The sequence below is a fragment of the Phoenix dactylifera genome, chromosome 13 (assembly GCF_051530095.1).
Source record: "Phoenix dactylifera cultivar Ajwa chromosome 13, Ajwa_hap1_PhDact_Kaust_v1.1, whole genome shotgun sequence".
Classification (NCBI taxonomy): domain Eukaryota; kingdom Viridiplantae; phylum Streptophyta; class Magnoliopsida; order Arecales; family Arecaceae; genus Phoenix; species Phoenix dactylifera.
In genome coordinates this window covers 24,937,380-24,955,838 of record NC_143202.1, presented here as the reverse complement: position 1 = coordinate 24,955,838, position 18,459 = coordinate 24,937,380, and the positions used below count along the sequence as shown (strand labels likewise).

Below are 18,459 nucleotides of genomic sequence, written 5' to 3'. Positions count from 1 at the left end.
TGAAAGCATGCCATCCATGGAGACTGATGCAAATTCTCACTTAAATCTATCTTTATAATGGGAAATCTTTTGGAACTCATGGCCAGGGAAGTCCTCTGTTGAGTATATACATGTGCTGTCGACGCCAAGATCCAGATCTTGAAAGGGCATATGTTAATATCCAAAATTCTTAACAGACATGAACAAGATTCAAAAGCGTTCATCTCTTATTACTTGATCCAAATTCGTAAGAATGGCAGGCTTTAGGAGTGCATTACCAACCAAATTTTTGGTCAAGAAAACAGTCGATGGAATGAATAAGAACAACAGAGTTGCGACATATTCTGCCATCGATCCTTCTGCGCATGCGAGACTGGCGACTGGGGAGGGGAGGATCCAGAAGACACAATCAAACTTTCAACCTGCCAATAGCAAAAGAGCAACCTTCAAGTCTGACTTTATACACAGAGACATGAGTATTAAATGATCGCCAAAACGAATAAAGTATGTTTATTCCAGCATAAGGAATAAACAACTCAAAGACAAGTAAACCATCACCAACCAAACCACCTTATATGCAGTGTCATTCAGAGAATAAACAGCTCCAAACATAGACTTTGTGATCACGTTTACATTTCTGACTCCAATCCTCTACTGGACATGATATATGACTTGACCCATAAACTTATCTCCAAAAAAGCCAAGCTATAACATAACAAACCTGACTCGCAAAGAAGAAAACACTGGCAGTCGCGCATGCCAACATATTGGGAAGACTTGATCTCTAAGCTACTGATACGGTATTAATCATTACATTCAAAGAAATGTTATGAACTCTAAAGTACATCCACCAACCCTTATCTCAAGCTATTGTTAGAAAGCATGTAAAGGAATGCAGCATCAAACGGTCAGCAGTGTTGCCATATCGTTCGGCCAGCTTGGTCATAAAAATTTTGCCATGGAGCAGGGAAGGCCAACCCAAGATGTGGGGCTAATTTATATCCCACAGCAAAGGAGCTGAAACCATTTTTAAGTTGGCAACATACCAATGGCAACTACTGCAATATGAATCTTCAAGCTCAATTGGTCTTCTTGTTGCCATCAGTCCTGGCATCACCATCCTGAGCTGCGGTCGCGTCACTGGCAACGAGGCTCCGATTGCTTTGGTCTTCATCTTCACCTCCAAAGCCGAACTCATTGACACGTTTCTTATCTACTGGATATACCCACCTTTGGTACAGATATATTAAGAAAATAACATCTGCCAACGCACAAAATAAATTAGGTAAATAGAAAATCAAGGAGAAGACATAGATTAGGTGAAGGAATTCCAAAGAAGGACATCTCAACAGATGCCTCAAGGCAAAAGATCCCCACTAAAAACCAAGGTTGGGAAGCCTGCCCCAAAAGTCAAGGATGGTAGAAAGGAGACAGGCAATCTAGATCAGTAGATACTCTAGATCCAAGTGTGATGTTGCGGTAACACTCGAATCAAAGAGTTATCAGAAAATTGTAATTAAACAATTCTTAAGTTCAATTAAGTATGCAATCTTATAGCAAACCCACCATCTCGGAAAACAGACAGCCGATGCAGCATTGGCATTTTGATGACAAATGCAAAAAGGTCATCGATGATAGTGTTGAGAAATTTGTAGGTCATCTGTCTCCAGGGCAAATGAGCTACAGACTTGAGTTTGTAGTTTATGAAGAGCTGTGGGCACATCATAATAAAACCTGCAGACAATGTGGAAAAAGAGAATTAATTACACAGGAGAAGCATATTGACAATCAACTAGCTCCATGGTAAATCTAGATCTCCTAAGAAAGTGGAAAATGTTCAAAGTACTCCAATACTGAAACAATAAAAAGCACTGACCACGGGATAATAATTCAAGTCAAGCTCAAAATTTTTAGATAGCTAGGGATAAAAAAAACTCCTCTTCCAGCATTTTACCAGCAAGTGAAAACTAAAACTGGGTTTAGGTAATCATAGAGACCTTTACGAATGGAAGATGAAAAACCAAACTCTTTATCAAAAAGTTAGGTGGTACAGGAATGGATTAAGACAGAAAAACCCTGCTTAATAACTTTTATAAGATACTAAGTATAAACTAAGCTGATATTTGATGAATGATTAGAATTGTTTATAATGATCATTTCAAAAAGAAAATCAACAGGGTCTACATTTACAGCTACAGTTTATATGCTTGCCAATTTGATTTCAATATGGTTCCAGAAAGAAGATCTTAATATGGTTTATTATCCAACTGTAAACACTTCATCTTTCTAAATCTTTCTATTTGGTTTTTTGTTTTCGATATATTCTCTTCCATCTTCTTGTGTTATTTCATTTTTTTTTTCCTGAGTAACATCCAAGATTTGAACTCTGGACCTCCTGAAGGGCAAGGGCACAGGTGTGAGGTGCCAACCAACCATGCTAACGGTTTTTGGCTTCTGTTATGTCTTTTGAGATAGATATTTTTCATTTTCTTTCCATGTATCTCCAATTAGATAAATAATATTGTTCCATTTTCTTCTACTATCTCTAATTGAACTTCCTTAATGAAAAATAAAATAGGAAGAAAAACTTTTCAATGGGTTTACACCAAGGATTAGTTATAAGACCATATCTTTTTACACTAATCATAAAGAAATTCTTAATATTCAAAAATGCATAACATACCAGACTGCAACAGTTGATACATGCTTAATATATCGTATTGGTAAGGAACCAGTACCTGCCCGGGACACCCCTTATACCATGTGTTGGTACCAAAAGATACCGTACCACAATGCATATGGGGTGTACCAGTTGGTTACTAGCATGGGTTACAAACCAATACTTAAAACCTTAATTCAGATAGATGTACATGGTGTTTATTACATTCTGTTGATTGATGAGAAAAAACAAGACCAACTGCATAAGATCATCAATGAGAAGGTTAAGAATAATGGTTTTAACTTTTAAGGACATTCCATCGTCAATATGGTAGATTCCCCCTATCTGCCAAGTAGTCTTACAAGCATCAAAGCAAGCCCCTCACTAGCCTAAATTTGCCTTGACCAGGAATTAAACACCAATTTCTACAAGATCGACTTTAATTTGATAGCTGGTCACAGTATTTGCTCAATGCCTCCATGGAACCTTAACTTAAAACTGTGCAAGAAAGGTTTTTCATGTAAGAGAGAGAACTCTAAAAAAGCGCTTGTGCTGATAGAGAATTAGACTTTGATAGAAGAGAATGGAGAACACTTCAAAAGGTTGGGAGCGGGTTTGTTGTTTAAGGTTCGGGATCACTCGAGATACCTATTTATTATCTCCATTTCACCACATCATTGTCATATTAAAATATTCATGAGGCATTGAACAAGCTTTTAGTTATTCTCCTTCACTAGCGACAAACCAATGGCTTTTGTTATAATCAAAGAAATTGTTTCTGATTAGATTAGATATTGCATTGCATGCTTCTAACACTTTATTTTCAATATAACCCTTAGATTAGTTTTACACCATATGTGTTATCAGTATAATATCGATCATAAAATAACACATCTTTCCCGGTTAAGCATAGATTGACACAGTTACTTCTATTTTCCTACAACTCCCTTTTTTGAATAGTAATTTTTCCAGTCTCATAATTTATATATGCATTGTGTGTCTTCAACTTACAAAAAAGAAAAAAAAAAGTCTAAACGGGATATATGGAGGTGGTGTTCCAATCAATATATACATCCTAGAGCATAATTATTGTATGATCTTTATTTGCTTATAAACAAAAATAGGGATAGATGAGGACATAACAAATAAATATTTGAGGCATATGCACTTCTTAAGTAACTTGTGATCAGGGCCGGCCCGAGCCTTAGGCGACTGAGGCGGTCGCCTAAGGCCCCGGGCCAACGGAAGGCCCCCGGAAGGTGAAGAGAGAGAGAGAGAGGGAGGGAGGGAGGGAGGGAGGGACCGTGACCAAAAGGAAGCAAAGGCCCCATATAAAACGGGATGAGCTGGCTACGAGTCTTCCCCCTTGATGGAAGGGAGGTGGAGAGTTTCTTGGCCTGCAGAGGGGAAATTTAGGAAGTTGGGGACGGTAGTTTTGTTTTGGATGGAGAGAGAGAGAGAGAGAGGAGGGATTTGGTTGGCTTGATACACGCCTGAAGCCACTCTTACCTTTCATCCCTTCTCTTGTTTGGTTTTGGTCTTGGTTTTCCTTCCCTCACATTACTCCTGATCCAGCTAGGCCATCAGGAAGAAAGGGGGATTGGAAATGGACTTCTTGGAGGGTGGAGATTCTTTTAATTTTCTCCTCTCGGTTTCTTCTCCCCACTTGGGTGGTAGAGAGAGAAGGAGGGAGGGGGTTGAATGGCTGCTGTGCTGTGATGTTGCGGTTGCTGCTTGGGTACTCACTTGAAGGGGAGATGGAGGGATGGGACTTTTATTAATTAGATGGAGTCAATTTCCCATAATGCCCCTACTTTCTCTTATAGAGAAGCTCCTGGAGAAATTCTTTTCTTTACCTTGACCATGAAGTGCCATGGGATGACCTTTTCCTATTCCGCTCTTGCTTGACATGATAAACAAAATTGCCAAGCATTATCTCAGTTATTTAATCAGTTTTATGGCCCTTCTTTTAGGATAATTACTTTTCTGCATTTCCATTCAAAAATAATATTAAATTAAAAAGATTTCTGGCCTATCTTTGTTAGATTCATGTACCTTTGTTGAAATAGTGTACTTGATAGCTATCCATTTTCATATCATTTTTTTAATATTTTATATTTATTAAAAAAATTTATTATTAAAAAAAAAGGCCTCATTCATTGGATTCGCCTTAGGCCCCCAAATGTATTGGGCCGCCCCTGCTTGTGATTAAGGTAAAGGCTGGTAAGAAAGACTAAATGAGATACAAGCAAGACAGCCAAAATTTGATTGGTCAACATATTTGGCATATAGGCATTGAAGGGGGAACAAATCAAGATGCAATATAGAGTATATACGAACATAATTATGGAGATGTGCAGTAAAAATACAACAAACATGAGGTAGAAACATGTTAGACTAATAGAGGTCAAAATTTTATAAAGGACTTGAACACTAGAGAGGGATTATAGACAAACATAATGATAGAGATGTGCAGCAGAAATACAGCAAACAAGAGTTGGAAATATCTTAGATTGTCAAAATTTTATTAAGGGCTAGAAGGATAGAGAGGGATCAGTAATGAGTAGGAGTGGGAATGAGCCGAACACAAATGAGCTAAGCTTTGTTTGAGCTCGGCTCAGAATTAAAATGGATCAGCTCGAGCTCGAGTTGAGCTGAGAAACCCTAGCTCATGCTTGACACGTATGTAATCGAGCCAACTTGAGCTCAGCTCACTCAGCTTGAAATTTCATCCCCCTTTTGTGTTGATGAAAACCCAGATGGGAAGAGATTGCCAATCTAGGGAAAGGGAGAGGATGATGCTATGTAAAAGAGAGCTTTTTTTTGGAGGGGGGGTGCGCTTGGAGGGAATTGAAGAGACTCTGCTGTCTCATCATCACCAACCTCCATTCCCATCACCACTTGTGTCATAGGGGAAGGAGAAGAGGAAGGAAAATAGAAGAAATAGGCGTGTGAATGGCAATGTTGTTGATCAAGAGAAGACGGTGGGTGGCTGGCGATGGTAGGTGGATGGATGCCATGGAGGGATCGAGAGGAGAAGACAGTGATGGTGATTGCGCGGATAGCATGGAAAAATCGAGAGAGGCTAGTGGTGGCGGGCGGGTGGGTAATGTGGAGGGATTCAAAAGAGAGGACAATGGTGGCACGTGAGTGCACTAAATGAAGGAGAGGCTGTCAATGGGTGCCTAGGTTGACACCACGATGGGAGCCAAGAGAAAGGAAAAGTAGATCAATACGATCCCTTGATAAAGACGGTATTTAGATATATTTTTTACAGGATATCTGGATACGGAAAATTTTCAAGAATCCAGATCTGGATCAGCATTACTAAAAATGTATCTGATCTGGATCTGGATTTGACTGGATCTAAAAATTTCTATCCTAATCCTATTCGAATTGGACACGAAAATGGATATGATTGGATAATGTCTAAACTCTAAAGCGTTTTCGGCCATAGTTTAGGGGCTTAGGGTTTCATAATAACTGCTATTCACTCCACCAATCAGAGCCTTTGGTTTTAACCCAATGGCTGAACAACTTTATTATTTAGCCATTGGATTAACATATAAAGGCTGGTTACTTATTTCTTACAAAACCTATAAATATAATATGTATATATTATTATATAATATAATATATACAATATCTTAAATGAGTTGGCTAGCAAGCCGAAAACAAGCAATCTAAGCCCACCTTGAGCTCGAAAAACTAGCTCGAACTCGAATGAGCCAAGATTAAGCTGAATTCCAACCCGAACATGAGCTGGCTCACAAACAGCTTACTCATTTGGCAGCCCTAATAATAAGCAAACCCAAAGGATGGTAAACTTGCAGGTCAAGTAGGTTACATTATGTATTTCAAAATAATAAGCATATATACAAGTCATATTAACATAATGAAACAATGTCAAGATGTTAGGCCATTTATAACAATCTGAAATAAAAGTGATGCTCTTATGAAAACGATCTAATGTCTAATATTGACAAAACCAGGCTACAATTTGCTTGCTTTAAGAATTGCATTTTCACACTGATAACGGAAATTTATGTATCGACAACAAACAACCATAACATTGGTGCTAGAATATTTTCATGCCACACATATAATGCACTGCACTTGTTTCCTACTTATGATAAAAAGGGGGAAACACTTACCAAACATGTACACGCAGCTAGTGAGAGAAGAAAGTATCCAAGAATACCAGCTTTTGTGCCGCTCATATATGAGAGAATAGACAGAGAAGCAAGCCACAAGAAAGAAAAGAACATATGATAGATACTTCATTGCAAGATCATCATACTCCTTAGTTTTGTTCTTTGCATATGATTCACGGTCTCGGAATTTCAACATTGGAATCCTTCCACTTCTGTCGATCTGATGGAAAAGTTTAATGAAAATGATGATGAAATCTCATGCACAAGCACGTTAGAATTAGAAAGAGAGCTGAAAAGGACACCTTCAAGGTTTTAGCTAAGTTAGATGTAAAAATGGTCTAAACCAAATGGCTCTAAAAACTAGTATATCAACATCCAGAAAAGTTGACTGAAATTATCAAACTTTGAAAGAAATGAAGAAGTATTAGTGACAAAGGACTGAGGAGAAGATATCTGAAACTATGAGTGGTCAAACCATATTGAAGTAAATGAAAAAAATAATGATGTCATCAAAACATATAAATAAGAAAAACACTTAAAAATACATGCTGTCTGTATCGATAACAGGCATCCTGATCAACAACTTCTTCCCCTGGTCCCAGGACAATATACTGGACCAAATTTCAAAACTTGTTGCATAACTAATAATTTGGCCAAGTTGGCTCATTTTGGCACAGTAACTGAACATTTTGCAGTTTGCACCAAGTACACAATAAATTTTTAAAAGAATTGAAATCATTAGGCAACTTTGCCAAATTTTGAACCCATACACTTGACTTTCTAAATGAAATTCAAGTTTCAAGTTACTTGAATATTGACAAAAACTGAACAGGCATGCAGGTTTACAAACTTCTTTTTAACATTTCATAGTCGACTTTAAATTTGCCTTTATTCAAGATAACAAATACAGAATTTACCTCAATATGCATGGCTTTCCCAATTTTCCAAAACTCAATGCAGACACCGATTCCAGAACTAGCAAGGATCATCCATGAGGTATCATTATCAAGGAGGTAAAGGAAAACAATCAGCTGACAAACAAAGTTCACAACAACTGATTTTGCAGATAATCCTTCCATAGACTTGTTTTTATTCCAAAACTGAATATCTGCAAAGAACAAATGTAATTAGCATGTTGCATCCAAACATGATGATATTTTAAAAATAACTGTAAGGATAATTTAAGTCCAAACTGAACAGTCATCCTAACGCACCATTCTTGAAAGCCAAGAAATCAAACACAGAATGTAGTACAGATACAGCCATCGTTACCACCAGCAGGTATGGATTTCCTTCCAAGAACACCCTCTGTGGTTAAAAAAGGGGGAAAAAGTTGACATCAGATACTGAACACCAAGTCAATCATACATGAAAATATAAATATACAAAAATAGCAGAAAAAAATAGCTGGTAGGAATTTAAAAAAGCAGGATGGAAAGTGCTGCAAAAGTCATTGGTTTCAGGAAAATGAACGTATACTAATCAATACAATTTAATCAAATGGTATAGCAAGAAAAGATATCAGTTAACCTATAGGCAATTTATAGCAACTAATAAAATTTGTGAAATTCAGATTTACCTTACATCTATACTTGCCCCTTTACTCTGTACAAGTTAAACCTGCACTCTTTATTCTTTCACCCTACTTAACAAGAGACTCTAGAACTTATGTGTTTGGTAACTTAATCTCAGGTACTATTTTAAGCAATTCAAGTACCATACTAGTCATCAATCTTTTGATATATAAATGTGTCATATGTATCAACAACTGAATGATCCAATTGAATTCTAAGGTTCGCAACACCGGTGCATACCACCCTATATTAGGGATACCGTATCATACCGGTACCCAACAGATAATATAGTGGGGGAGGGGGGCATACCAAGTGTCGATAAGCTGAACAGGCACCATACCGGGCATATCGACTTGTACCAATATAAAAACATGGTGCCGGTACAAGATTTGATAATGAAATTGCGAACCTTAAATTGAACTTTTCTTTTGATATTAGGAGGAGCTAATCCCCACCATTACTTCCCTATATCCATGCCAACCTTGAGGGGCTAACTCCACCCAGGATCGAAGCCCCATCCCCCCTGTCCCAGTGGCAAGGGGTGATACCATCTGCGCAAGCACTTAGTGATTAAACTATAGTTAGAAATTAGTTAGGCAGTATAGTGCAGTATAAAAATGGACACAAAAGGTGAACACCTGAAGGGACAACATAATTTTACAGATTCATATAACAGAATTTGATGAAATCTAAAAGATAACCTTGTTTGGTTTTGCAAGATAAAGCTTCTTGGTATCAAAGAGAATATGAGATATCAGAAATCCCTACATCCAATCAGATCAGTGAATGGTATACCAATTTCTCAACCAACTATTATGCAGGGAAAGTTAAAAAAAGGCTATGAATTCATTGCAATTTGGACTAAAAGAACATAGATTCTCCCAAAAATAAAGATCGATCTATCTTTTGCTCCATATTTTAAAAGTTTAAAAAATCACAGAAGTTTGTCTTTTAGAAGTTAGCAATGTCAATCTCATATACTTTTACCTTGAGTTCGTCAGCCTCGCCTTCAAGCATACTTCCATAACTACGGTGAATCTGGAATGACTGCTCAATCTGTAAAAACAGCTGCCACTTAGTTATGCTAATAGGACCTAATTCCAGATTAAGAGGCAACTCCTTCATAGTGTCATTGAGTGGTATCAATTTATCCCTCAAAAGCCAGAATTCATTGAAGAAGATTGTGGGGTAGTAGTTCCCAGTAGTAGGGTCTATATTCATATCTGCAGAATTAATGTCAAGGAATAGAATTCTACCATGTGTAATATATGTGCATGTGTAAGACTACTTTTTAATTCATTTTATAACCTAGTATAGGCAGAGAACATTTCTAAAAAAAACAAAAAATCTAGCAGAAAACAAAAGGAAGTAAGTTTATTTTGGAAAAAAAAAGTGTCAAGTTGGAGGCATTCCATTTCCTTTTTTTCGTTGATAAGGTGTAAAATTTTGTTGATATTGAAGGAAGCCACAAGAGACATGGAAAGCAAGGTTGGATCCTGAAAAAGAGGCTAGTTCCAGGATGACCTCTTCTAATTTTGATAATGCTAATCCATTTTTACCCAGACTACGTGAAAGGGGCTGGAGGGCAATAAAAGAGAAGGAAAGGGCATAAAATGAGAAGAAAAGGGATAAAGAATAATTTTAAGAAGAAGGTTAAGTGGAAAAGGAGCAGCAGGTAAGTGCTCCATCAAATGAACTAAGTGGCAAACTGAAGGGTCCTCCCAAACACAATTTGTGATCAGAAGACCCTCTATTTTCAAAGGCGTGCAGAGCAATAATTGCTGAAACAAGGTACCACAAGCATGCATCATCTGAAAGCTTCCTCTAATAGGTCCACAGCCTTGAAGGCAAGATATGATCCAAGATTCCTCTTTAGCAATGCTTTTCTTTAGTCAAGGCACCAAAGACACAACATTGTATCTCGAGTAAGTTTGAGGGGGCTAGATTTAAAATCTGAAAGGAACTTGGAGATCATTGTTGACCCTGCTAAAAGACAAATCATCAGAGTTGGGCTTAATAAGCACCAGCATTTTACAGTCAAGAACTATAATTACCACTTTTGAGTAAATCATCTAACCTACTTCACCCCACTAAAAAATCTGTTTAGCATTCTTTCTTCAAATTTAAACAAGATGAACATTGTGTAACATCAACAGCATGGTGCTACTCATTGTGAAAAGTCAAAATGCATCAAAACTCATGAACAAGTATTGGCATCACATACTTATCATTTGGTCCAAGCAAAAAAGGAAAAGAAAAACAAATTATTTGTAAGACGAATGCATGCTTCTAGAAATCTCAAAGGTACAGGAGAAATAAAAGAAATAATTAAATGGAATCTTTGCTGACCAAAATTCCTTTACCAGCAGAAACCATGGAAATAACACCTTGTCTGGGAGAGAGAGAACTGAATTCAGCCACCTCCGCTAAATTGTTCCAAAAACACATCAAAAGGGCCAAGAAAAGGAGCGGGTATTACTAGAACAAAGATTGGTGGAAATTATCTCTATGACCCATCATGACTTTACAACGGGAAGATGTAGCAGTTGTCTTTTATCTTAGACAAGTGATGGGAAAAGGCCTCTAAGCAGGAGTAAGATACAGAGGCACGAGAAAGAACCAGAGGCTGTTTATTTAGAAAGGTCACTGTGGCTTTTTTATTTTGCTTCCCAGTCAAAGGAAACAAAGATCAAATTTAAGCCATTGGCCCTTCGCACTGTCACCTTTAGAAAGCTCACTTGATATATCTAGTTTCTCGATTATGTAGCATTGGATGATAACAGAACAAAACAATGCTAAACGGAAATTCTGTAGAGAAATGGCAACTAAATGTCTAAATACCTGTAACAACCTAAGATTTTATCCAAAAAGGCTAGCTGGAATGTATTATTTGAATTTTTTGATCTTGTACAAGTATCCAAAATCTCCTCGGCGTATAGCTAATGTGAGACTAAACACATGCCCGCGCGGGTCCTTACATACTCCCTCCATTTAAACGCTGACGTTCTCGTCAGACTAAGGGTCCAAATCATTCAAATCTAATCACAAGCATCACGATGGCCCGTGGTTAGCCTTAATGAGTCTGTGCTGCAGTGCTCCCTAGTCCACATGGGCCATGGGCCAGATCCGCTCTGATACTATTTGTAACAATCCAAGACCTTACCCATAAAGACTAGCTGAAAGATATTATGAGTTCCTTGATCTTGTATAAGTACCCAAGATCTCCACGATGAATAACTGATATGGGACTGAACACGCCCGCACGGGTCCTCACAATACTAGTTGCAAAAAAAATCTAGATATTTTATGCAATATATTTTTCATAAAAATTTTGGAAATGAGTATATACATGAACAAGAAATTGCCCCCTAAAAGTGATTATTTTAATTATCTCAGTTCCATCACATTAATATCATAGTGAAGACATGTTAAACATTTCCATTTTAGACAATAGGGAGGCATGTTCCTGAACATGCCAAAAGGACTTGATGCTAATATTTTTCAGTTGGCAATAAGACAGAATGCTGCTTATATATATCAAAATTGTGGACTATTAAAAAGGAAGTAGGAACATGGCAGTTGGAAAATTTGAAGGTCAAGGTACAACTAAGACAGGACATGATAGAGAGAGTACAAATTGAACATTACAAATAACATTAATCTCGAGACAAAATGAAAAAAAAAAAGATAATTAGAAAAAATTCTGCATGTTATTACTACCAAACTAGGGTCAACATGGTTGGTATTGATTAATTCAATAAAATGTGAGTGTCTGGATACAGCCAGCGATGTTCGGAGGAATATTGTTATGGGGGTATCTGCAATCAAAGAAGAGAAATAGAGAAATTAGCTGGCCTTAAAAGGCTCATAAAAATGAGAGGAAAAAGCAGTCCAGAGGAGATCGAAGATATCAGATGTCTATCAAGCAAAACAGAATTTGACGAAAGAGCAATGATATGTGTACATCACGCTGCAAATCAATTATTCATGAATCAAAGCCTTTTTAAGAAAAAGTAATATAACAAAACTGAACAATGGGTGTCATTATTTTTTATGTTGTGAATTTAGGTCAAATCAAATGATTCTTACATCACTTGTGGCAGCTTCTTATTTGTCGATATGATTCATATAATATTTGTTGCAAACTACGAACCCTAAGCACATCTTAAACACAAAAGCTGCATAACCTCATCTCCCGATGATTACAAAGTGTTGCAAGCTAAAGAGAATAATACATCAGACATTCAACTGAGCATTTTGTTGGGGGGAAAACTGCCTGAGGTACAATACTGCTTGGTTTAGGATAGCAATATGAGAGGTATTACAGTCTACAATATAGTTTGTAAGTCTGTTAGCCATCAAATATATAACCAATGAACAGCAACAGAATATTCCTACAGAATACAAAGAATTCAGTCATTCTGAAACTCAATCCCAGGCAACTAGGTAGAGCCTCCAACTTTGAACTTGATGGACATCGAAAATGAAAATTGGAGTTAAATTCCTGAGAAATAATGAAGTCTTTACTATATTATAAAAAGGGAGTTCTGAATTTTCGAATATTCCCTGAAGATTCCACTAGTCAGATTCCTGGAACATCCTTGAAATTTTTTCTCAAAATACTTTTGCCTCCATAACTAAAATACTCAATCCGCATCTTTCACATCTTTTCCCTAATCTAAATGTCTTAAATCTCATCATACATCCAAATCCCCTCTCTCTCATAATTTCCACCTCCTTCCTAATTTGGTAAACTTTCTTCAAAGAATCACAAAATAATCAAAATCCTCTTTCAGAACTGTACATTTACTAAAAAAGAAAGAATTAGCCAGTTGGGTGAATTAGGAAGCAGGAGAAGTGGTCCATGATAGAATAAGGAAAGCGGATGGGGGGAAATGGGATATGGAAGGATGTGTAGAATGAATTAAAAAGTAAACTGAGAGGGGACTGCACAATCTTTATGGTATGGTTTAAATTTTAATGACTGAATTTAACACAAATACATAACCTGAGGGCTGGGATTTTGACATTTAATGAGATTAATTTCTGATCTATCATGACATGCATTTGGATTATTTAAAAAAGCTTTTTGGATGCCACATGACCTTTTCAAATTCTGTACAAATTTTAAAGTTTCTATTTCTAAATTCACAATACAGTTTATCATATTTAAATAAAAGAATTAAAATGGATTATACTTGCATTATCTTTATTATATTTTCTGTGACATGCACTACATGTGTCTTTCTGCTAGCAGCAGCAAAACACATGAAACATGTTTACATGGTTGTGTGTATTTGTCAGCATTATCAAAGGTGGCCACCTGGGCACCTACCATCTTGCTTATGTGCTTTGGTAGGCACATCAGTTAGGGGTCTGCTTCTTTCACAAGTCGTAAGAGGCTACCTGAATTCTTGTGTCCACTATAAAAAAATTGCATTGGATACACATCCACAACTTAAATACATGTAAGATTTCTAAGTACTTACAAAGTTCTTTGTCGGCAAAATTTAGAGAACAGTGGAGAATCGGACTCTTAGTATGAGTTTGGCACACCATAGTGACATTAATGGTAGGTCCTTATTGTTTCTAGAGTTAGGATAAGGATGTAGGAATTAAAAATAACGTTGTAAAATATCATGTTATTGTATTGTTGAGTAAATTTTGGAGTTCAAATGAAGAGTATGCATGCTTAAACGTCACGACAAATAATATCTTTCAATGTTTTCTAATTTAAAATTTGATTCAATATAATGCAGTTAATTTTTTCCTCCTTTGTGTTCCATATATCCTTTTTCTTCTTTTACCAAGTCAGGCACTTGGACTTCTCCAAATCCAATTCTTATGATCATGTCCGTGAAACACTGAAAACAGGTGGCTGCCTGAGTGTCCAGGCTGGCACCTATACAAGTGCTTCACAATCTTAAAAGGCCAGCTAGCGATAAAGGTTCCATTTTATTTTATTTTTTTGATGACCCACTTCTTGACGTTAACTCAATAATTTTGCATTTTCCCCAAATAATGTTTTGAAAGAGAAGACAAAGAAGCACATACAGTAAAAGTGAGTCTATTTGTCCTCATATATCATGGTCATCAATTAGGTACATCTCCTATTCCTCTTACCTGGAAGCTACTTGTTCGAAATCTATATGTGAAATTATAAATTACAAAATACATGTAGCTTTAATATTTTTACTTTTAATGACTGCTTGGCAACTTCCACGTTCCACTGAGATCTCTATGAGAGTCACTGCAAAAGCAATCCACCTAGGTCTTTACAAGGGTCACCCAGATACTCATAACTCAAGAAAATGCATAAAATTTGTCGAGATTTCAAAAAGAATTCAAGAAAATTAATAAATTCTGATAATTTCAAAACAAAAAAAGAATTAAAATGACTGATAAGTTCAGAGGCAGCTGCATGTAACAAGAGAAAAACATGTAGAATATCTCATAAACACCAAAAATTAACAGAAACTGACAACTAATGATATCACCCATTCAATCTTTCACAAATACTTTATCATTACTTTGTGAAATTTACAAATAATTAAAGAATAGTATACAATCGAGTTATTAAGACACAAACTGATAGTTGGTTTGGCATCCAACAAATGAAAGTAGATTATTTGGGATCTTCCAATAATTTGGAAAGATAGAGACTATGCTCAGAAACTTCTAGATTTACAGCAGCAGCATCATTAACATATAGTATATAAAATGTAAGTTGTTACATCCTGACACATTCTTGGGGATTCACTAACTTTTAAAACAGAAAAATGGAGACAAAGTTTTGAACAAACATACCGTGTAAAGTCATCAACAAGATTAATGGTAATATTTGGTTTCCAATAGGAAACCCATTCTACTGGACCCTCATCCTTAGCTTCAACCCAGGTATCATCCTTCAACTGTAACAAGCACATAGAAGAATTTATGTGAAACCACGGGTACCATAAAAGTAAGGAGATAAAGGCAATTATGTTCTTCCAAGAGCTAAAATCATAACCCTTCACATGGAAATTTACGGAGTGAAAAAAGGCAAGGATCTACCAAAAACATAATAAATAATACTACTAGGAATAAAGTTAAGAGATTGCAAGTTTCACATGAACATTCACAGCCACTTGGAGCCTACAGTTCTGTCGAATAAAGAGAAGAGCAAAACCTCAGGAGCTTGTTCTTCCTCTTCAGGCCCCTTGGAATTTCCCAGCAAGCTCTTCCTTTTATCAGCTTTTGACTTGGGCAAGAACATCACAACAGCTAAAAGAGAAACAAAGTAAGTGCAGGTTTTGTGTGCTGCCATGGAGTTTACAGATATATAAATCGGTAATAATTAAGTATTGAAATCCTTACGATTTGTCCTCCCAAAGGCAAACTTTGGCTCATACTCAGGATCACTAGGATCTGGAGGGTAGCCTGAGCGTGCAAAGAAAACATGAGCATACAGGCTCCCATTGTGCTTCACAGCCTACAAGTTACATGATACCCATCATGCAAGGAGTCAGATAGACTCAAAGGACAAAAGAATGGATAAGTGGAAAACTGTCACCCAGAGTTTAGTAAAACTGTGTTGGATCTGCATAATCTATATAGTGATACCTCTGATGGATAATATTTTAAAGAATGAGACCTAGTACTAGCCGGCCCCCAAACTGCATATGGAATGTTTGCCTCATGCCAAACAAGGGCATCCTCGTTGCCGAAGTCATTAAACTTCTCCTGTTCAGAAAGATATAGCCACATGTCCTGGACAGGAGGAGAGCACCAATCCACTTTTACTCATGTACAGTGAAATAATGGAGAACATGAAACCAATACTAAAGCAGAACTATATCACACATTTCAAAGTTAAATTAAGATAAAAGTATTCCACAAAAGTAATAATGGTTGAACCCAAGTGTCTGCAGAGTGACAGATCAAGATGCAAAACTTGTTCTGCTCTTCCAATGTAATATGCAAGGAAATGATGAAGTGCAATTTCTTTCACAGTAAGCTTTAAAACCATTAAGCTGTTTTAATTTAAAAAAGGGATATAATAAAGTTTCAAATGCAGTAAATATCCAATATTTTTGGTCCGATGTAAAATCAAGTTGCGTCAATCAGTTCATAAGCAGCAAAGAAAGCAATTTTAGGATTGAGGCTTCTGATGCTTTTGAATTTTCCACCAATATTGGTTTAGATTGGGAATACCATAAGTTTATATTGTATTTTGGATAGCCTCTTTGGTTTCTGAGTAAATTAAAAATCTTAGATGGGTTACATAAGTAGCTAGCTTCTTTTCCATGCAGCATAGTTACTTTTAAGGCATCCTTTTAGTGGCCTTATTTAAGACAAAAAACAAATGTATGTTGTTATTAGATTTATAAATAGATTTTGTCAACTCGCAAATACCTCCTTTTTCTATTTTCTTTTTCTTCCTAGAGGAGCTATTGGAACTCAATATTCATGAAACAAGCTGGCTAGTGTTAAATGAAACAAGTAAAATAGAGGTACCACTCTTTAGGTTATCCCGGGCACAAGATCAACAACTTCACATTATCAAGAGAATACATATTCCTCTGTTGCAATTCTTTTGTAGGAACCTCAAGCTTTCCCCCCAATATGATTTTACTTTTTTCTGAACTCTAGGCATATGAAGCCTAAGATAGGCGAAAGGTGAGCCACGCATATTGGAAGAAAAATCATGCAGTCTAAAAATCATGAATTATGTGACTTTGAGGTTCTTAATGTCATGTGATAACTGGTGGTCCAACTATCCAAATTCATAATTATTGCACACTGGCAGTCAAGTAGTATACTCAATCCAGAGTCCAGACACACATACAATAACTAAGTCAACAAGTAGTCCACGAAAAAAGCATGTCTCAGTCAATTTCAATCAGATTCCCGAGAACATGACCCATCAAGATGATATCAGGAAGTCAGCATAGTAGGGATAACCCTGATAGGACAAAATGACCAGACAACTAAAAGCCAAAAGAGATCGTTGAGGAGGAGAAGTCAGAAAATATAACAAGAAAAAGCAAGAAGGAAACTAAAAAAAAAAAAATCTCAGAAGAACTTTTTTCTTATTAATATGCAACTTGAAAGCGTGAACAGCAGTAACTTTAGCTTTTACGATAGGCAAATCCATAAAAAAGTAACGAATCCAGCAGAAACTTGAGAATTCAGTAATTGCATGATGCTCTTCTTGTGCTATATACAACTCTGAGATGATAAAAGATCTGATTTTCAGAAAGACCAGCGCTATTGAAAACTGTTCGTACGAAGGATTCACCTTTCTAACAATTTCTACTGAATAACATGAGATTCTTCAAAAAGATTATCAACGAAAAATATGAAACTTATCACAAAAAAAACAGATAAAAACTCTGAAACTCTGAGCTAATGACGAGACAGGGGGAAAGGGATCGAAAAAGGTAGGGTTTGGGGAGAGGGAACGGAGAAGGGACTGACCAAGGGCTCGCCCTTCTGGAAGAGATTGGAGATAAGGTGGGAGGGTTCGGAGGGCTTCTTGGGGGAGAAGAACTTCATAGCGAAGTACCAGAACACCGCCATCCGGATGATCCCAGTCACCGTCTGGCCGAACCCCGCCTGCTGCTGCTGCCGTCCTTGCCTCGCCGTCGCCGCCTGTGCTTCCGGTTGCGCCGTCGCCACCTGTGCCGCCGGTTGCGCCATCGCCTCCGACCGCGAAGCCCCGATCCAAAGACGGGCGCGCGCGCGAGAGAGAGAGCGAACAAAGTGCAAGGAGTTTTAACGAGAGAGAGAGGTTTAACATAGGATTTATTTCTTAATAGAGTTTTGCCTTCTCGGCACCGAGGGAGGATTTTTCGGGAAGCAATGCTACGGAACCCGAGCACGTACCAAAACGTCTGTATGCCATATGGCACGAGCTGATTGCTGTAATTTAGTGGTTAAAATAATAGAAGCCAGTAACCTGGTTACACGTAGGAGGGGATGGGTACTGGGATTTGCTTCTTTAGAATTTTGATGTGACTGGTCTATGGAGGTCATGATCTTACAAACTAGTGTTTTGCCATAGTGCGGCTCCCCGGTGGGAGCTTTCAGATGGTTGGGGTCGTCAGAACCG

General features: G+C 37.2%; 1 protein-coding gene across 1 annotated transcript; it reads right to left on the bottom strand.

Annotated features, from left to right (window-relative positions):
• Positions 1–533: 533 nt before the first annotated feature.
• On the bottom strand, positions 534–18,223 carry LOC103711066 (uncharacterized). The gene is made up of 12 exons (XM_008797052.6): positions 17,826–18,223; positions 15,969–16,115; positions 15,723–15,837; positions 15,535–15,629; positions 15,174–15,277; positions 12,147–12,184; positions 9,354–9,589; positions 8,007–8,100; positions 7,710–7,900; positions 6,793–7,012; positions 1,546–1,713; positions 534–1,240 (listed from the first exon to the last, which is right to left on the bottom strand). Exons 1-12 carry the CDS (start codon positions 18,045–18,047, stop codon positions 1,059–1,061), a joined length of 1,812 nt encoding a protein of 603 aa, XP_008795274.2. The 5' UTR covers positions 18,048–18,223; the 3' UTR covers positions 534–1,058.
• Between the last annotated feature and the right edge of the window lie 236 nt (positions 18,224–18,459).